This window comes from Nicrophorus vespilloides, unplaced genomic scaffold, assembly GCF_001412225.1.
Source record: "Nicrophorus vespilloides isolate i.1.1-1 unplaced genomic scaffold, Nicve_v1.0, whole genome shotgun sequence".
Taxonomy (NCBI): Eukaryota; Metazoa; Arthropoda; class Insecta; order Coleoptera; family Silphidae; genus Nicrophorus; species Nicrophorus vespilloides.
Window position 1 is genome coordinate 69,167 of NW_017096505.1, and position 22,022 is coordinate 91,188.

The following is a 22,022-nucleotide window of genomic DNA, read 5'->3' on the forward strand; positions in this document are numbered from 1 at the left end:
GTTACATGACTTTTGTTTTGTTATTTTATGTGATAAACCTTGAGAAAATATGTAATTTTATTTATTTATTGCAATTTATTTAAATAAGACGATAGCGATTGATAGATAAGTGTAATCAGCAAACTGCATATAGTAGACTTATGTATTGGGAATTCGGTTAACGAACAATTCGAGCTGCAAACATTGTCTTTGGGCAGAATATGTTCGTTAACCGATAAATACAAAACCTAAAATACCTCGGTTTTTGAACATAATTTCGGTTCCCGAATAAACTTCCCAACATGTAAAATGACAATAAGATTAGTACCTGACTCTTACTTCAATGAACATTTTAGCCAAAGATTTGTGTATTTGGATAACAAACATATGTTTGTTTAACGTACACCTTACTGACGTAACTTTGTGGAGCTAATTTATGTAATTATATGAAGCTTAAATCAATCGGATAACGAACATCATTTGAACGGATTATGTGCGTTAACCGATTACCCATTGTGTTTCTAATCATAAATTAATAAAGTATAATTATCACCGATCCAAGTACTTTACGCATTCTATATTTTTGTAGTTGTATTTAAATTTATATTTATAGTAAAACAATTAAGAAAATATTGCAAAATAGTTTAGGTAATTTATATTCGCCAAGATGAAGATAAGTGTTACATATTTTTTTACTTGTTTCTAGAGTTGCTTTTATATAAATCAATTAATAAGAAAAGTAATGGAGTAAATGAACTAACTAGTCAACATCATTAATCAAGGCCTGAGAGATCTAAGATTATATTCAGCAGTGCATTCAAGTATTTTCTTATTCGTTTCCACTGGAATGTTTGAAATATAAATGTATGCTTAATAAAAAAAATCTACAAACATAATTAATTTCTAGGTTATAACCTATAAACGTCTTTATCCACTGTAATTGTATATTTATCCTAAATACATAAGAGTTATGTTTTTACTAATAATTATATTTTAAAATATTTGTGAAAATTAGTAATGTTTTGTAATTAATTTAAGTCTACTTAAATTAAGTCTTGCTGTGTTAATACTAATTTTATCTAAAATAACAACTGAACATAAATTTACTTGTATTATGTCACCTATGTTAAGTCACCTTTAGTTAAGTTATATTATATTAAATCTGCTTAAATTAAATCATCTTAAATTGAGTTAGCTTAATAAAAATCGACTTAAGTTAAAGAAAGTTACTTAAATTAAGTCATACTATGTTAAATTTAGCTTAAAATTAGGTTGATGATTAATTTAATGAAATAAGTTGAATTGAAACTTAATTAATTAATCATAATTGTTAAGATCAGTATATCAAAAAAAATGTATAGTTTTATATAAACAATACAAATTAATCTACTTTTTGTTTTAACTGAAATCAATGTGTCTGAAGTAATTGAGTTTTGCTCCATTAGTGTATCTCAATTAAAAGTTCTTTGTGGTAGGTTAGAAAGAAACTCGTGCATGTAGTTCCATAAAAATATTTCCTTAATTTATATGGAAATCAAGGTAACACTTATCACCACTTTATAAACAAATTACTCGGAGCCGCCTCGAGTGGCGATTGCAGACCGTTTCCTTATCGAGCCGCCATCAATTAAAACGTTCACAATTCAACAATTACTTCTTTTCTTTCGCTCCTCTTCCAGCTTTATCATTGAGACGGCTCTCGATGTACCATCTGCAAGAAATCCAGTTCGTAATTACACGCCACCGTATTCTTCATCCGCTCCTTCGTCTTCTTTATCATTATTATTATTAATATTGTTGCAAAGCGAACTCGAAACTTGATTACGTTTTGCACGTAGTGATAGCAGAAAATGCGCAGCTCGCGTTTGTTTCCAAAGGATTAATTGCTTTTTAATTGCATATCGTAAATGTGCAATTCTCGCAACAAAAGATTTTCATCGCTGTTCGTAGTACTGTAATATAGAGAATGAGTATTATATTTGGTCTGTTGTCAGTTTGATTTTGGTTGTTGTTGTTAACGGATTATTGATGTATTTTCGACAATAAAGGATCCCACAGACTAAAGTACAGAGATACTTGATACTTTGGAGCAGATCTGTGTTATCCTTAATGGTCACTGAAATTGCAGCAATATGCAAATTGGTGATAATGTCAGATCAACAGTGTTTATAGTTTTTTTTAAACTTTATTTATTTTATCGAATTCAAAACCAGTATTTACCGACCAAATGTTTGTATATAATTGTTGATCTTTATTTCAGGTCAATTTATTATCTATTTACACAGTGGCGTAGAAATATTAGCAAAAAAGATCACTTGTCCACTAACTCTGTTTTGGGGCTACATTAAGGTTATCGTGGGCCCTTAGTAACTAAACAACAAGATGTGTATTCTTGAGCCTAGCACCTTCACATTTGTGGGCCCTTTCGCATTAGTCGAAATTAGAGACAGGAACAATTTGTAAACTAGAAATATTCGGAAGCATGATCTTAGTTTATTTGTCCACAAACTCTGTTTTGAGGCTGCATCAATGTTGTAGTAACTTAACAACAAAATAAGTATTCTTGAGTCAGGACCCTCACACACGTGGGCCCTATCGCATTTGTCCAAATTGGAGCCAGGAACAATTTGTAAATAAATAAATTAGTTTATATTATTTATTTAAAAAACATCCAGTTTCAACAATTTGGTAACAGATTAAAAAAAAAGATTATATTTAATTGATATTTTTAATTGAAAATTATTGTATATAATTATTTGTAATAACTGTGTTTAAATACTAAATTAACTTTATCGGCTTTCTCTAATTAGTGATAAAATGAACGATGCGGTTAATTAGCTTTGAATACAATAATGACGTTATTATCTATAGATATTCATAAACTGTATTGATTTTAATTATGTTGTTATACATGCTAGTGATTCTTCCTTTAACAACGTGTAATTTTATGCCAAAAACAGTTAATGTCAATTAAATATTTTAAACTTATTTTGTTGAATAAAATCAGTATTATGTTCAATATTTAGTAGACGGATCAATAAATGTAGTCATGAAGTATAATGACATTTATAGTTGCCGAATTAGGATCGGTGCTTAGATTGGACCACCAATAAACGATGTTAACTGATGGAATAACTTTCAATATGTGAATTATATAATATAAAATAACTATTAAATTATGACAGTGTATATGAATCATGCATAACAATAGTTCACGTTTAGATGAAGTAAATGTGTTGTTTTTTTTTCTATAAATAAAATACGACCTCGGTAGATATTAAAGAATAAAATGGAGATAACAATGTAAGTAAGGACGCGAATGGCATTGAGAATGTTTCGGTAAAGTTCGCAAAATAATTTTTAATTAGAAATTAATGAATCGCATTGAAATGGAGCATGAATTTTATGCATGATCTGAGTGCGGTCAAAAGGCAAGCTGCCGTAAAAATAATTATTACTTTGTCCGCAGATTTTTCTCCTTTTCGTTTTCCCTTTTACTTTCGATTCTTTTCACAAAAGAGTCCTTGTATTCAACAGACCTGGAAATAATTTTAACAAAGAGAAACAAACAAATTTATCCACGTAAAATTTATAATTGCAAGTTATATAATTACGTAATGTTTAACGAGTTTATGTTCGTTAATTATATCAAATTCGAATATATTTGATTGTTATAAAAAGTAGATTATATTTCGTAACTATTTCCTGTATTTAACTGCATTGTTATATATTTAGTTGTTGAATTATATAATATAATATTTATTAAAAATATCCATTGTTTATTATTATTAACTTTCCACGTATGAGACAATAGATAGTTTTTTTTTTCTACGTTAAAATATGCACGATACATTGTTTGGTTTCTAGTGCAATTCTTTGTACACATGACCTTGTACATGTTTCATTTAATTCATTGAAACACAATAAGGTGAAAACTGCAAAAACGTGTGTTCTTAACGTACAAATCTAGATCGGTTAGGTAACTGTTTTGCATGTTAATACAAAACAAAAATATTTTTCACCACCTGTCAAGCTAACATTCTTTAATAAAATAATTTTAAATTATTAGTATAAAGAAAATGTAAAACTTGTCCCATTTTATATTAATTTAATAAAATATATTTTTTGGGCAGAAAGACACATTTCATCAGTTAACTTTTTGTTTCATTATTATTTTACAATTTTTGTGTAGAATTTCATAGAAATATGAAAATTTTATTTTAATTACATCATTTTTTAGTAGATTTGAGATCATCACATTATATTTGACCTATAACATCCAAACCATACATTGTTGGATTTCATTTTTACACGTAGAATGCTATAGGGAAACATAATAATCCAGGTGTGGTATTTCTCTGTGGTTATGTGGAATACAGTTATAACCACAAAATCGGTAAAGCAATTACAACATTGATATAAATTAAATCAATAATACTACGAAAATTTGGTTTTATACCTGAAATTAAATGTAAGAAATTTTTTGTGAAAGTTTATAAAACAAATAATTTAATAACCTGAGAAGATTAATTTTGTCCAATTAATTAAATAATCATTTTTATTTTATTCAATACTTAATGTATAAAGTTTATTATTTCGACACAAAAATTAAAAAAAAAAAACTTAAAAAATTAATTTTTCTTCATTCTATATAAATATGAAATAAAAGCCGAAGTTATAATAAAATATAGAATTAAAAAGAAACGTGATGAATCAACTAATTTAATTTGGATAAAAAATTAATTAATATTTTTACTTCTCTTTAATTTACTTCCAGCTATTTACAAACTAATTTATTTAATACTTAAAAAAACTTAAATGAAAAGATAATGTCAATTTATAGCTTTAGTTACGTTTTATTACTAATCCCTATTAGCTAATTTGCTTAACACTTAATCTCTTAGGGATATACATGCAAATGAATATATTTTAATCATGTATGCAAATGTAAATGAAAGTTTAAATGAAGCAAATTAAAATGAGAAGATATCTCAATTTCAACTTTTATTTATGATTTAAGAATCAGTAAGCTATTATCTCATTGTGATAAAAACATTTGGATGCAGGAATAGTGGTAATTAGAAAGTGAAGAGTTGTTGACGCATAGAATTACATAAAAATAAGTTTGTATTTGTTTGCAGGCTTTCACGAAATAAGAAACTACCGTTTCGTTCCACGAATTACACGTTACGAAAATTGAGTGTACGTGAATCATTTGAAGCTTAGCAAGACGATAGCAGTCGCAGGTCGAGGATGCACTGGAATGGCTTTAATTAAACCAAAAATAAGAAGAAGTAGAAAAGGAATAGATGATGTTCGTTGCAACACAATCGATTAATTAAAGCTACGCAAATGGGAATCTTCCAATTTCTTTAATGCCGCGTTGAGAAGATCCGCGGGATGCATTCGTGTCTTTGGCTTTACCTTTACCTTTTCATCCAATCCAATTGCAAATTATTCTCCTCACGTTTGGATTATGCACCGCAACAAATCCAGTTCTTTAATTACACTGTATAATGTTGTTATTTCTTAAGCGACGGTCGCTTGAGTAAATTGAATTCAGTTGTGGTGGGATGGAGTTGAGGAAGGCTTATTTACTACTCCTAAGTGCAGGATTCTCTGAATCAGGAAAACAAACAACAATGAAGGCTGTGCTGGATGTAAAATTAACTTCGGCCTAACTTGCTTGATATTGAGCCGGTACTATACCAAGTTTCTCGTCTCTATTCGACCATTCAGTCGATTAATTGCGGTCTAATTGCGTTTCGTGTAGCACCCTTTCATTCATCGCCCTTTACCCTATTGTCTTCCACTACGCGATTGTGTATATCCAAGTATACCTATCCGCATAACGAACTGAAACGTAGCAAGATAGAAATTGTATAGCATAGAGGTTCCCAAACTTTTTTGTGTCGTAGACCACTTGCCATGTTTTTCAGTTTTGGGTAGACCCCCTACTTACCTGATATAGATTTTTTGTAAATTTCTAACTGTAGTGAAGTTTATTGTTAAAAACTTAAAGTAAAAACACATGTAAAAACATTTATACATGTATTAATTGAATTTAAATTAAAACTACTCAAAATAAAATTGTGTATCTGTTATATAAAATATACGTAACATAAAATAAACTAATAAAATAATAAATTATCAACATTTGTTGTCAATTTTTGAAGGTTTAATCTTAAATCTCCTCGGCTAATGATGTCCAGTCTGTTTCTTTTTTTCGTTAGGAGATTGGTAACAGCACTGAACCCCCTTTTCACTAGGTATGACTATGGAAAGGAAATTAAAAATTTCCTCACTATATTCCAAAATTCGCTATATTCAAGGTTTTTACAAGATCAAAATGTATTGCGACCACACAGCGAATGCCTACATCCTACAAATTACACAATTTTATAAACATATATAATATATTTTTTTTACTTCATAGGTACTTTTATAAATAATGTATATGTCTTTATATTATAAGATAGTATAATGTAAGTAAATAGGTACTATCAGTGTATGTTGCGATCCACTATCGTGGACCCCCAAATTTTTTTTTTCGTTGATTTAGACCCCTTGCAGATTGTCATAGACCCCTGGGGGTCGATATAGACCACTTTGGGAATCACTGGTATAACATGTAACACAATTTATTTCATATATTTGAGAAAAGTAAACGGAGATCATTGTACGTTCGTACGGATATTTGTACGTCATTTCGGTCAGAACTCACATCAACGTTAAATGAGACCTGACCGTATATATTTGAGAAATGTAAGTTGAGATAATTGTACGTTCGTATGGATATTTTTAAACGTCAGTTGATCACAAAACCATAAACATATTCGTATCATTGAACACAAATCAAAAAAAGATATATGTTAAATGAGTAGTGACTGTATATATTTGAGAAATGAAAGAGCATCATTGTACGTTCCTATGAATATTTGTACGACAGTTTGTTCAGATCTCTATTAACATGTACGTATTATTGAATGTACATTAAATATATAAAAAACTAATAGAATTTTATAGGATAACTTAGATTTTACGTAAGACATAATTCGTTTCTTTGATAAAGATTCTTGTATAACAATAAATACGCATTAAACTCGAACGATGTGTCTACCTACTCAGTAACTATTACATAATTCTTCACGATGCTCCTCACTTGGGATGACTGCGGCATGAGATCATTGCGCAATCATTTGTAATTACAGAATTTCGGATTCAGGAAATAAAAATGAGTGGATAATCGGGGTCCCTGGTAATCTTCGTGTTAGCCTCGTGCTGCCTCCAGGAACGCTCCCATTTGATCAACGAAATGGGGACGATCCGTGCGGAGCGGAGGACGTGGATGGAAACCGCGACGAGGCGTTTCCTTTCCTTGAAACTAATCTTTTCAGAAGCCGTAATCTGATTAATCGGGATCGCATTTCAGAAACTCTTTCATTCTCTCGAATTCCCGCTGCGATTTTACAATTTCATATTCGTGTATTATAGAGATACGAGATGCATGAGACAATCTAGAAACAGAAGACTAATAATAACCTTCTACAACAAAATATTCATGTTTCCTTTTGAAATCGTGCTAGTATTATCATATTTATTGAGGCAGAAATCCTCTTGTTTACTTATCATACTTATTTCAACGACATAAATTATAATTATTTATTTTACCCCTGATAACCAAGCTTCACGAATTGTACTAAATATTTGTGTACTTTGTTCGAAAAAAAAATCAATTTTTTTGTATATGCATATTCAAATTCTGGTAATAGCATTTTTACCTCTGAAAACGAAGTTTCGCTTAATGAAGTAATTTCGTGAAGCGTAGATAAAAAACAAGTTACATAGTTATTGATGATTGAGCATTCTTGACTGTATGTGTATAATAAACTAGGTTAGTCTGCTATGATCAAATTTGAGTTGCAGTTGCACAAAAGTAGTTACGAAGTACGTGAGGTGGATGTTTAATGAGATACACATGTCACACTTAAATCACATTTGCAGCTCACTGATTTGAATCAATACGATTTTGCATATTATAAAATATACATAATTTTCTCTTGATTTTGTCCTCGCTCATTATTTTTTTTTTCATAATATATTTCTTTTTCATTTACTTCAAAATTCAAAGAACGACACTGTTTGTTTCTAACAAAAATGTGTAACTGAGACAGTGATGTATAAGATTTACTTGGTTTAATTGCAGCAAATAGATTAGCAATTCAAAAAAGAAAACGGAGAAATAAAGAAAACAACGTCAAGTAATTTGTACACCTGGTGAACTTTAGAGTAAACTTTAATTACGCTTCCAATTAGGATTTGTTTGGTCTCGAGGACATAAAACGGTCTTGTGGCAATAAGATGTAGGGACGAGAAAAAGAATGACAATAAAAAAAAATATATAGAGAAGAAGACGAAGAGGAGAAAAAAAAATATGTTTGTGTGGTGCACGAGAGAAGAAACCGTTTAAGATTTCTAAACACGCTCTCTCTCGTAACAGAAAACGAAGATTTAAATCGGCACCACGGGATTTATGCGACGACACCTGTACCTGTTTCGTAAGGAAGCGACGTGCGATTTTTACGAATCGCAATCAATGGAGACGACGCCAACGCGAAGAAAATAACAATCAAACTATGTTTTATACCATTGTCTTGTCTTTGTTTTTTTTGAGCAGAAGTATGATTATGAAGTCGAGACAGCAGGAAACAGTCTGCTGTTGCAGTAAGCCCGAAGGGATGGGACCCACCGAATCCACCAGATGGGCCAGGTGCTAGGTAGGGCTTATGAAGAGGGATCACAGTGATAATCGGTGATTCAGTGAATGGGTCCGACCACGTTCGAGTGACATAATAAATTCGTAATTCGTCTGTCTGTTACGACAAGGCAGGATTACCAATTCTAATCGGCAATAACGAATTAATTATTGAATCGCTTTTCCTTGTGCGCTCGGTGCACCTGCAAAATAAATATTGGAATATTTCGTATTCAAGGCTTCGGCATGCAAATGATGCGAAGAAAACACACGCCATACACACACACACATATACATCAAATGGGTTTGCGGATCGATACAAAGGTCTGTGCCAAACGCGAACATCAATATGCTATTTCGGACGAGTGAAAACATCATGTCCACTTAAGATATAAATAATTCGATAGTTTCATCATAAAACTGATAAAACTTACATAACTTTATTACAATTATTGTCATAAAACTACTACAAGTACAGTTGATTCGGCGGAATATTATCCCGAAAAAGCGGAGTAAATTTATATTATTTCCTTAATACTGCGACTGTTCAATAAAAAATAGCAGGCTTCGATTAGTCCGGTTTGAAAATTTCAAAACAAACTAAATTTTAAGAAGCGTGAAAACTCAGTATAAAAATACAATATAAAATTGTTTTAAAATTAAAAAAATGGCATAAAATTCCCAAAATCCTGATCCTTCTCCAGAAATCATCTCCGAAATTCCATTCTCCTCCACGGTTATTCAGAACTCCCCAAAATCAAAATAACACCTTACAAATACTCCCTTCCACCCTTCATCCTTCGATTATTAAAAAAGAAACTACAACTCTATATCTATATTTTTCCCATATTCTTCTGTGTTCATTGTATAAATTTATTAAATTTATGTTCCCGGGCGGAAAGACCTCGGTCGTTAGCCCTTTGGCCAGCCTATTAATATATTTTTTTTTTTATTGTATGTTAAAATTTATTTATATATAAATTGTACTTTTTTTTCTTCTTCTTAAGTATTGATATTTGGCCAATAAATTTTTATTATTATTATTGTCATAAAATTATTAGAAACAGTAAGAAAAGAAAAAGTTAGTTGAATCGTCACAAACTAGAAACCGCCTCGTTTAACGTTGTTTCGTTAATTAAAGCACTCTATACTTGGTTTTACTGTATGTAAATTTGAATAAAGACATTTGTAACATTTTAAAAACCATTATTTTCCAACAAATCCGAATTACATAATTTACAAATAACATACTAAGAATAGATTGTCGATTTGAAATTAACACATTTGTTTTGTTGTTTTTTTTTTAATTCCAATTTAATATTTCACCGAACGACCGGAAAATTTGTTTTACGTGTTTGTAAATTGAGTAACCGTAAATGTAATTACAAGTACGTTTATTTATTTATTTTTATTTCCCTTTGGTAATCATTGCATACACACAATGACTAATAAAATTTATAATATTATCTTATTTATTGTACATTTGTTTGCAGAAATGAAGTAAGTAATAAATAAAATGCAATGAATATTTTAATAATGTTAGAAATTGGCTATCAACCATTTTTTCTATTTTATATAAGTAATATTATATTAGTAATGATGCAAAATTTGGAATCACCCATTCAAATTGCTTAACTTTTAGAAGATGTAAAATATCATTTATAAATTGTGTAATTATAAAAAATTTCTAAAATCAACTTTTGTTCAAGCATTATATTATTAGTCTCAATTCAAGATCACACATTCAAATTGATTAACTTTCGTAAATATATACGTTTAATGGAAATCTACACTTTTGTGAAGATGTACATAGTAATATATGAGAAGTTGCATTAATTTGAAACTACGTTACGAGAAACCTCTAAAGTATAGATAGAAAACAAAAATATGTTTATTAACTATTTGATTATAAATTATGTGGAACAACCAGGAAGTTCAACATAGAAGTTTCAGTCGAGAAGCTTTAGAAAAAAGCATGAATTCTCAACAGTAAATTACAAAGAAGAGGATACGTGAAGACCTCCAAAAAGGAAACATCAGTGCATGCTCTCAAAACTAGTTGCAAAGATCTATATAATGCATTATTAACTAACGACGATAATTTACTTCCTCAATTCTAAATGATAATAAAAAAAAACAAAACAAAAAAAAAATCAGTAAGTTTGTTAAGATATTAATTATTAAGTAATTAATAAAATTTTATATACATATATTTATTGTTACTATAATAAATGATTAGTTTTAATAATTGGTTATGTAACAGAATATTTCTTGAGTACAACAAAATTATGATTTCCGTATACAGATTGTTAGAGTTACAGTTAATAAGGAGATTATCCAATATGTAAATGATTTACTAATTAATTTTAGACGTAAGAAAATTATTCGTGGACTGGATAATACAAAATTCCTCTCGAGAAACGCGTGCAGGCAGAGCTGTTACATCACTTACGGAGTGGCGTAACTGTAACGATTTCAAGTGGAGCAGTTGAAGTCCGATTTATTGGAACGTTTATCTGTAGTTCCCGTCTTGAAGGATAAAATGCCTAATTGCATCGCTAATTAAATTAGTAATCGCGCTATAAGCAAGTTCATTTCATTATTTGATGTATTCAATGAAAGAGGAATCCTTGGACACCAAAAATGTAATGAATTGTAGAATATAATGAAGATCTTCGCGTGGAGGCTAATTAATGTCAGTGTTTTATCACCTTTGTAATTAATTAAATCCCACATTCATTAAGTTAATTTTAACACAAACGATTGTTTTTAAATTATTTAATTGTTTGTGTAATTCTACTCGTTACTTGACAACTATAATGTGTCAAACTGGACAACTAATAGTCATTACATTTTTCATTCCCGTGGACAACATTACGTATTACTTGACAAGTAACTTATATTACTTAACAAGTAAGTTATAAAGAATCATTATTTGCCATGTATTGTAAATGTGCGTAACAAGACAACAAATTTACTTGACAAGTAATTTTCTGTAGATACTTACAATTTATTTACAACTTCAGGTCAAGTTAAGGTTGTGTAAGTAGTAATAATTATACACAAATAAATGATGCATGAATTAATGGAAAAATAAAGATAATTTGTGATCAATGTTACATAACTGATAGGATGATACGCTGAGTGCGGGCATTGAATTAATAACCGGTTTTCAATATAAAGAATTAATGAAAACATTTTATTAATTATTTTATTTTATTGAGTTGTAAATTTTCTTTTTATTGTTTAATTACAAATTGCTATTGTAATTATCAAGAAAATAAAAATTAACTATGTAGCTGTAAAAGTGCGTAATACCGGTCTCCACGAATAGAAATGTATTTGCGGATCGTGTAAATTTTGTTTGGGGTCCTGAAGTTTCAGTTTTTAATAATATTTCATATTTTTAATAATCCTATATTTATTTAAACATTTTTTATTGGCTTCAAATTGTGTTATCGAACAAAATCTTTTTGCTTTCTGAGAAAAGAAAAAAAATGTATTAATTAATTAATTCCATTCAATCTGTGGTGATTGTTTTGAATTAAATTATGTAAAAGTAGTGCATACATATGTGTACAACAGCTGTATTTTTTTTAATTAATCAACGGAAATGATTAACAAAGGAAAACAAATAAATATGTACACATTCTTGGAATTGTCCTAGTCAGATCCATGACGGTACTTTTTAACGTGCACAGGAATCGAATCTCGGAAATACCGACAATAGCACGAACAGGTGTTTAGACAACAGCTCTTGTTTACATAACACCTCGTCGCTTTATTATGAATTGATTATATTTTTAATTTGCATTCGTTAAGAAATAGAATACACGATCACCACACACATTCATTTTTACTGATATTGCGAAATCGAATATCATTTGTAATAGTTCGAAGGATGTAAATTATCAAATGTTGAATATAAAAATTAAATTTCCCGGGAAATACCGGGACTATAATCGGGACTATAGTCTATCAATGTGTTAGTAAAATAAAAGTATTTGGTAAAAATTTAGAAATGTCCAAAGTGGACAAAATAGATTTTGTTTTTACTGCTATATTCATTATATATTAGTAATTTTAGTAGTTTCAATTTGATTTGTTATTTTGTAGACAAGTTACTTTTAGAATATTTAAATATAAAATCCTCAATAGAGATTTTACATCTACAAATCCAAATAGTCATCACTCGAAACAGTATTGAAAGTGGACAAAATAGGATAGAATCGTGTAGCGATTAAGTATACATATGCACTTGGCAACATAATAGCTTTTGTTTTTCCTGCCGTTAAGCCTATTGAAACTAACAGACCATTCTCATGACATGCAAATTGTTTTAAACTGTTGTTGTGCTCGGTTGTCATGCATTATTGCTGTAGTTTCCGCAACAGTTTGGTATAGATTATTTCCGATCAGTGAAACGGCCGACTGCCAGGAACAAACGTTTTCGCAGCGAGAAAATTATTTCGTCCGTGATTAAATGTTAATACTACTGATTTCAGATTGATTCGACAATTAAGGGAACACTAATCGAATTGTCTGTTTTGTACAAGGTACCAAATATCTGTTTAATAAATTACAAAAAAAACAGCATCTAAAAATGAAAACATTTTTTTGGAGATTACCACAAATCAAACTAAAAATTCAATCAATTTTATAAATTATTTTGAATTAGCTTAAGATTTATTAATCAAAATAATTAAATTAATATTCTGATACTGTTAGAATGTTTTAACATTAAATTAGTAAAAATTCATAATAATTTGTTTCTTCTTTTGAAATCGATCATTCTGGAGCATTTGTCAGAAATGTTGTAAAAGTACTTATAATTTAGGAGAGGTACAAAACATAAAGTTTCGGGCGACGTAACAGGGCCGAACTTCTCGAAATCCTTGTTCGTCGACTTAAAGTAAACCATTCGAAAGTTGGCAATATTGAATTCAGAGGACAAATTAAATTAGGACGATGCCTTCGTTCGCCCTGCGTGTTTTACTTTTTCGCTTGTTTTCTCCGTTTATTTTTGTTCCGCTTAGTTTTCACTCTTTAATCGCATTAAAAAAAAAGGCGGTTTCTGTTATGTCACAAAGTCTAGGAAGCAAAGACCCTACCGATCAATGCCAAAATTGTAAAAAAAATATTATAAAATGGTTATTAAAAGGCAAAGTTGAATTGTTGATGATAATAACAAATCAAAATATTTGTTTGCTAGATCGTAAATCAAAGCTTATTGCCATTACACTCAAAACATCTGTTTACCAAATTGTTGGTACCTACCTTATACCTGATCATGTAAAGGTCCTATACTTTATTACCTATCATAATGAGGGTTCCGGCTGTAGTGGAGTCCATCTGAAGCACGATTTGGAAATAGAAGAGCGTGTAGGAGAACCACACGGAGGCGCAGAGATCATTATATACGTGACCTAGACCATAGCAGAGTTTCTGCGATGGTCTGCAACGATTCCTCGCGACGGTGCCGCCCTGTCCATGAAGCAAACCCGTTTCTTCATTCATCTCGTTTCCAAGAAAGCTCACCTGCAAAAGATGCAACGAAAAAAGAAATAAGTAATGCGTATATATCTATGGATGCACGCGCAGAAAGATTCTAGAAATCCGAACAGTGGCTTCAAAAGAAAAAGGAAAGAAATGGAAAAGGTAACGAATAAATGAAAATAAAGTAAGTGGAAAGGAACAAAACGAGTGTATAATAATTAGCACTCGTGTCGTACGCAGAGACAATACGTGGAAATCGTTTTCACCAGTTTCGCTAATTAACAATTCCAGCGAATGTATTATATTATGTCCTTCGATGTACCAAAAAATAAATAAATGGAATAAGCTTGAATATCAACAGTGGCGTCACGTTCATAGAGGGGCTGCAGTGATGCAGCCCTTACAAACGAATAAATTGTAAAATACATTGTTATGATAATATGGTAACTATAGAAGGTATTATGGGAGGGTTGACTAATTGGACACATTACTTATAAGATTATAGTTATGCTGTAATTTTAAAAATATGGTTAAATAATCGTTCCAATCAAAGCAACTAGTATCCCTAAACGGACCAATCTTTTTTGTACAATTTAATTAAAAGTTCACAAGTGTGACATTTCGTGCACTGTAACATGTTTTCTTTTCTTAGTTTCTTCTCATAATAGACTTTTACTTCAACTGGTCCAATTCAGGCAATTAATTGTACTCCGAACTGGACAACTGTTGTAAATTGAACATTTTCACGCAATATTACTTCTTCACATAAAATACAAAAACATGTAATATGGAATATTTTCAGAGAACTTTACAAATTATTAAAACCCGTCACTGTATTAATAATAACGTTCTGCGAATATCTGAAAAAATAAACAGATGTTTACAAGCCGCTTTGTGCTTTATATGCAATTAAAAAGTATAACGAATCAGTTCGATCTGCCTGGCCAATACATATTTTTAATTTACTTTGATGTGAGAGCTCAAACGTATTTGTATCATATTTTGCGCTGTAACAAATGTGTTTCATTGATTGACCATTTTTCATTTAACTGAAAGGTTTGTTGTTGTGCAAATTGAGTATTGAAAATGGGTCATAATAGACGTATCGACGAACATTTTAATACTATTAGTATACATAAATGAAAACAATTCAATCAATAATATATAAGGTGACAAATTTGAATATTCCGCCTTATTATATAATTAAACAACTTATATTTTAGTATATTATCTTCTGTGTTTTGAGTAATGAATTATGTCAATATACAAAGCTAAAAGTTTCACTTGATATATTACGTAATAACAATTATAACAAAAAAAAATTAAAGGAAACTGTGTTAATGACAAATTCATATTCGGAGAAGGACGAATGTTCTTTTGTTTTTCTTCTAAAAGATATGCAAAACATGACACTTTCAGTAACTTGGTGGAACGAACAAAAGAATAACTTTTTCAGTCACCTCAAGTTTCCATGGAAATATCCTCATCTTTATCGTTCAGAACAGAGTAAAAGTTTTCCCTTAACAAGATTTATTTAAAAAAAAAGATCATATTTCATATCGTTAGTAATTTTTTGAAAATTGTGAAAAAAAATATCTTTTTTGTTAATAACTGTTTCATTTTATTAATTATAGGAGCTAATTATGATTATTAATGATGTTTGAAATTTTGATAGAGAAAAAAATAATTTGTGTTCCTTGGTTTATTTTTTGTTTATATTTAGTACCTCGATTAGTCCGATTTCAAACAGTGCGGAATATTGGGGAAGTTATTGCTGTATTTCATTAATAATTATTAACGAAAAATGTCGTATGATTAATTTATAAAACTGACAACGTAAACAGAATGATTCTATTTATATAATAATTACAATTGAACCGTTCCAAGCAACAGGAATGTGTACATCTAATTAAATAATAAATATAATAATAAGAGTCCTTTGAAAGTGCATCAACAATAAATGAACAATAGCTTCATTCAAATTGTTCCATTCATTCAATGGTATGGGAATGCTACAGAGGAAATCTACGTTTCAATTTCGATTCTATTACGACGGAATGCAAGGTAAACTATTTTTGTTTGCGCTTTTGCTTACAATTTCAGTTCACATAACGTTATCTGCAATTGTTTGGATCTTCTCTCAACGACAGCAAATCTTATTATTCCGCGCAATACTCAATGATGACAGCAATCGAATTCACGCAATTCTATTTGCAGCACTTTCTTAGATTATTTATCATATCTGAACATCGTTGTGTAACATATACAGATCATCATCACAATTTCGCTGATGTTGTTTATATTGTGACACACATCATCCATTAAAAGTACATTTCAGCTACTTTTTTTCTTCATCATCAAAAAATTACTTACATAATTTCATATTCTCAAAACAATTTCCGCACTATTTGAAACTGGACTATTCGTGTCTTTAAAACTGCATTAATATAAACAGCACAAAGAGAGATTTGAATAAAAAAAAAACATTCAAAATATTTTTGTATACTTAAAAATAATATTTCTTTGTCCAATAATAAATATTTTTTGTAAATACATGTTTCATTGATTATTAATAAAATCAAACAATACCTGTTCCGGATTATTTGAAACCGGACTAATCGATGACTTTAAAACAGCATAAAAAATTAGAATTTTAAACCGCACTATTCAAGGTATTGTTGTATAATTTAATTTGTAAATTTCAAATTTAAATTGAAAACATATTTGTTTTTACTGTTGTAAAATCAAATGAAAATATGTAACTTTCAGTAGGTCGAAACACTTCACACTAAATATTTGGTGGTGTTGTTTCAACGTTCCGAATTTTTGTGGTTTTAATTGAAAAATTAACAAAAAATATATATTAAAACAAAAGTAACAAACGAAACGAACGAACGTGTAAAAATAAACGAAAATCAAATATGGGATTTTTTGATGCGCTATACACTCTTCATATGTGGCAAAAATAGTGTAATAATGGAAATTAATTTTTCATCAGGCTTACATTGTATGGTTCGCACTCCGCTGAAACATGAATATTTCTGACAGTTTTTTTTTCTGATAGATATGCACGTTAATGAATGATTCATTAGAGTGATTTGTGTCACAATAAAATTATAATGTCGAATATGTTTTATTATTACTTTTATACATAATATTTCCAACAGGTGAAATTACATAAAATGTGCATTGAAAATATCGCAAATAAATTGAAAAAATTTCTTCTGTTCTCGAATAAAATAAATTTTCGAACAAAAAACAAATGATTATAACAAATAAATATAAAATTGATGACTGAAATGACTCGATTTAAAAAAAATGTTTTTTTTTTTCAATTAATTTTTATAAAATTTTTGTATTTCATACAAATTATTGAATTATTTATTTGTTGAATACATAAAAAAGCTGTTGTACTCAACATATTTATTATTTAATTGTTTTTGGTAATTAAGAAAACTGATCAGAAAATATTATGAATGAAAATTTATATTTTATAAAAATTCTGATAGGATTACAGTTTACATGTTGAAATTGTAAATATTTAATAATGATATACATGAAAATATTTTATTAAAAAAAAATCTTCTTTACAATTTTTTTTTGTAAGAATATTTTTTCTTTAAGTCTAAAGCATTTATGCAATTATTTAAACAAGAACCGTTTATATTTCTTGCAAAAAAATATAAACACAAGATGATGGATTCAGAGATAATAGTTCTCATGGTAATGACTGCAAAAAGCTTCATCTAATAATGTTCACTTTGCAAAAACTAAACGGTAAACGTATACTGTTATACTCACTTTCTTCCTACTACAATTTAATTGTAATTATGAAGTTTTTCATTGGAAATAAACAATTACAGTTTCAACATATTGTTGATACTCTCAATCTTATATATTTATGAATTAACATTATCTTATTAATTATAAAAGTTCACTGTACATTTTTGTTAAAATTACGTAACAACCGTTATATTAAAAAAATAAATTATAAAAAGCTTAGGTATTCTATAGAACGATTACTAGCGGTACTTTTGTTGAAAATTTGCGACACTGAGTTAAAGTTTTCACTTAATAATATTTATTTCAAAAAAAAATATCATGTTTCATATTATTAGTAATTTTTTGAAAATTGTGAAAAAAAAAACAAAAACATCTTATCTTTATTTTTCATAACTGATATAAAATTATTAATGAATAGGATTTAATTATTTAATATATAGGTAATTCATGAATGAAGTTTTAAATTTTGATTCAGAAAAATAAAAGAAAGAAATTGTGGACAAAATTATTTTTTCATACAAATATTTTGTGTTTTTGTTTATTTTTTGTTTGTATTTAGTTCCTCGATTAGTCCAGTATTAAATTTGAAAATTTTCCGCTCCCAGTGGCTATGGTGCATTTCTAATACCATCCTTTAAACACATTGCTTAACTTTCTTAAATTACTAAGTACATTTGTTAGCATAATTCTTTGAGCCAATTTTTAATATTTTATTTAATAAATTATAACACAATTAAAAATTTGTATAAGTACTACATAATAGAAAATGATGTAAATTCTGGTACAATAAATATGTAAGGATAAGGCGCGGTCCATCCATGGATGCGACTCAAGAACAGCATCCACGCACATGGGGAATAGGATTTGTCCCTAATAAGCGGGTGACCCGTTTAACCGGTGTCCCAATTAAACAGAATATACTTAAAACAAAACGTTTAAGCTATATTTAGTTACATTCCTTCGTTTTTTTACTATACAACTTATGGATGTACGTGAACTGTTTATTTTGATCAGACTACTTTCTCAACGCAAATATTTATATATGTGTCATTCAGCAAATGAATGCCGACTTCATTGAGAAACTCGGGAAGCAGTAATTACAGCTAATTAATGTGTGCTATGCGAGTTTCTTCTCTTCAACCATTTTGAGCGATCCTTGCAGAAAAAAATAAATACATCATCATCCACAACCGCTGATCTATTCATTTTAATTCCAAATATTTGTCACAAAGAGTGATTTATATTATTAATCCGTCAGTTATAGTTCGTATATTTTTCATAGTATTTTTTTATACATTCAATTTTTACTTTTAATGAAGCTCGTGCAAATACATATTTCATGGATAATTTAATTACGCGCGCGAATTGAACGCGTGTGTTTGCTTTATTTATTTATTTTTGTTTTATATTTTTTTATGTGTTATACTGTATGTATTCAGTAGGGAGCAAATATATTGCAATCCGAAGCGAAAAAGAATTATCGAATCGGTTAATTTAATTAAATTGGGAAAAACATACATTTTCTGGTTACAGGAAAATTCATTTACAAAAAAAATGTAGGAGATACGTTTTAGAGATCATGTTGAAACGATATATTTTGTAGTGCAATTGTTGGTGTCTCACTTTGGTGAATGTAACAAGAAATCGATACCAGCGGAAGCAAATCTGCCTTTCGATGATCGTTTTTGCAATATCTTGTTACATAACATTAGAGTGTATCAGTTTCTTGTGTATATTGAATCTGATAATTGACGGTCAAACAGGTTGTTTCAACTAAATGTTATAATTAAAATATTTAAAAAAATTTATAGCATTAAGTGTACTGATCTAAAAATGTTATTAATGAAAATTTGTAAAAGTAAAGATATTTAGTAAAATTGTATTAGCATTAATAATCTCATACATTTACTATCATATATAACTTATATAACAATAGTGTTAATACTGTCAGTAGAAACTAAGCTATTTTTTCTGGAGTATCAAAAACTAATATTTTGTAAATTATGAAAAAAAATAGTAAATTTCTACCAGTTCTAGTTAAAAAAAAAATCATAGTACAATTTGTGTACGTAATATGTACGTTAACTGACTACTATATATAGAAGTTATATACAAAGCATACTTCAATTATTTCAGGAGTTAATCGGTTCTTTATGTCTTTCGAAAGTACGTACTTAACGTTGTTACAAACGTAAACTTTGACTTTATCATAAGCATATACAAATTTTAATTTAATTCTTGTGTACAACTAGAACAAAAATATACAAATCGTTTCCCAATTCGTTCAGTGAAACCTGTAAAACTGAAATTGAAAAATACGATTTTTTTTTCAAATTTTGTTTTTGTTTTATTCGAATCTTTATAAAAGCACTTGTTTAATCATAAAAATGTTTTTTTATTTATTATTCAATATTACCTACTGTTAAAAATACATCTAGCTTCAATTCACAGTAGTTGCTTCCAACAGTTTTAATCGTCGAAAGACAAAAATTTAAAAATTAATGATTCCATTTGGAATCACTGGGCTGGAAAGGGTTAATAACTTGTTTAAAATATTTTTAATAAATTGTATAATTAAATTAATGAAATAATTTTAGTAATTATATAATTTCTTGATTTAAATTGAATGCTGTATAAAATATGAATATTAAATTTTCATAGTTTAATGACGTATAAGTACGTATATATGTATTATTATGAAAAGTCTGAAGAATAAAAGGGGGTCAAAATCCCGAAATTAAATGAAAGACAAGATATAATACTTTGGGACAAATTCAAGAACAATGACGCCAATTGGACTATCTAGTATGATCTGTGCACAAAGCGTAACGCGAGGCACTCGAATAGAAAACAACCGACATTAGCATTATATGAGACATACAAAGGCAATTTTTTGTTATAGTTGTCTACATAAATCTAACGTACTAGCCTTTTCTATCCAGGTCAAAAAGACCTATGCTTCACGTAACTAACACGCACGGAATTTATTTCATTTATATCCCTCGTAGATAAGTTCAGTTCGAGTATCTCTATTGCTTACACTTATGTATATCAGCAATCTGCAATACGCCCATAGGTGCATAATATTTTTGTACGGATTTCGTAACCAATAGGCGCCAAATTGTTTTATTATTAAATCTCAACTATTTATTTTAAACAAGTATTAAAGGGAAATCTTATATAATCATCGTATTGATCCGACTGTCATCATTGTACGTATGTTCGAATTAACGTACACATATTATCAAGCATAGGTTAATAAGATTTACGTTGTTAGCGCTGTATAAATCAAGTACGTATTATCGAACGTATGATAAGCTTTTGTCTCTCTCAACCAAAAACCAAATTTTATTAAATTTCATCCTCTTAATATAATTGAACTTCTGTATATTTTTGTTTACTAACATTCAGTCTCTCGATAATTGAACTTTGTTAATTGAGTGAGTGAGTATTCAATCGAGTGGTAGACAAAACATCATTCATGTCGCCTAGTTATATTTATACGTGAAAACAATAATACGCGTTGCAAGTTTGTGCGAATATCATGGGAGTTAATGGGTTTGGATCATGTTCTCGTTTTTGTTTTTACGTCCTATTTCCGTACATTGGCAAATGTGCAAGTGAATAAATGCAAGTGACTATGTGGGTTTCACATGACGGTTGTCAAACGAAAACAATCCGCAAGAAGCTGAACGGCGTTTATTTTTACTCCGGTTATTCCACATTTCATTCTCTTATTATTATTATTTTTCCATCTTATCATCCGCTTTATCCACACTTCAACGTAAACATAATCATTTTACGTGCTTTCATAAACATTGCAATATAAGTCTGAAGTAAATATACATCAAATTAAAGAACATTTTTTTAGCAGAAACACTTCAGTCTTAAAGACATAAAACAAAATTTAAAGTAAATAATTAATAGATTAATAGTAAATAAAGAAATATTTAAAAAAATTAATAATAAACGAATTTGTACAAATCTTGCATTTAAAATTTGCAAAAAA

General features: G+C 29.0%; 1 protein-coding gene across 1 annotated transcript in view; it reads right to left on the reverse strand.

Moving 5' to 3' along the window:
- LOC108557218 (major facilitator superfamily domain-containing protein 12-like) overlaps window positions 1-22,022 on the reverse strand; it is a 36,238-nt gene that overhangs the window by 12,542 nt on the left and 1,674 nt on the right. The window contains exon 2 of the mRNA XM_017913661.1: window positions 14,050-14,272. Coding sequence (XP_017769150.1) covers window positions 14,050-14,251 — 202 coding nt within the window. The 5' untranslated portion in view covers window positions 14,252-14,272. The remainder of the gene's footprint in view (window positions 1-14,049; window positions 14,273-22,022) is intronic.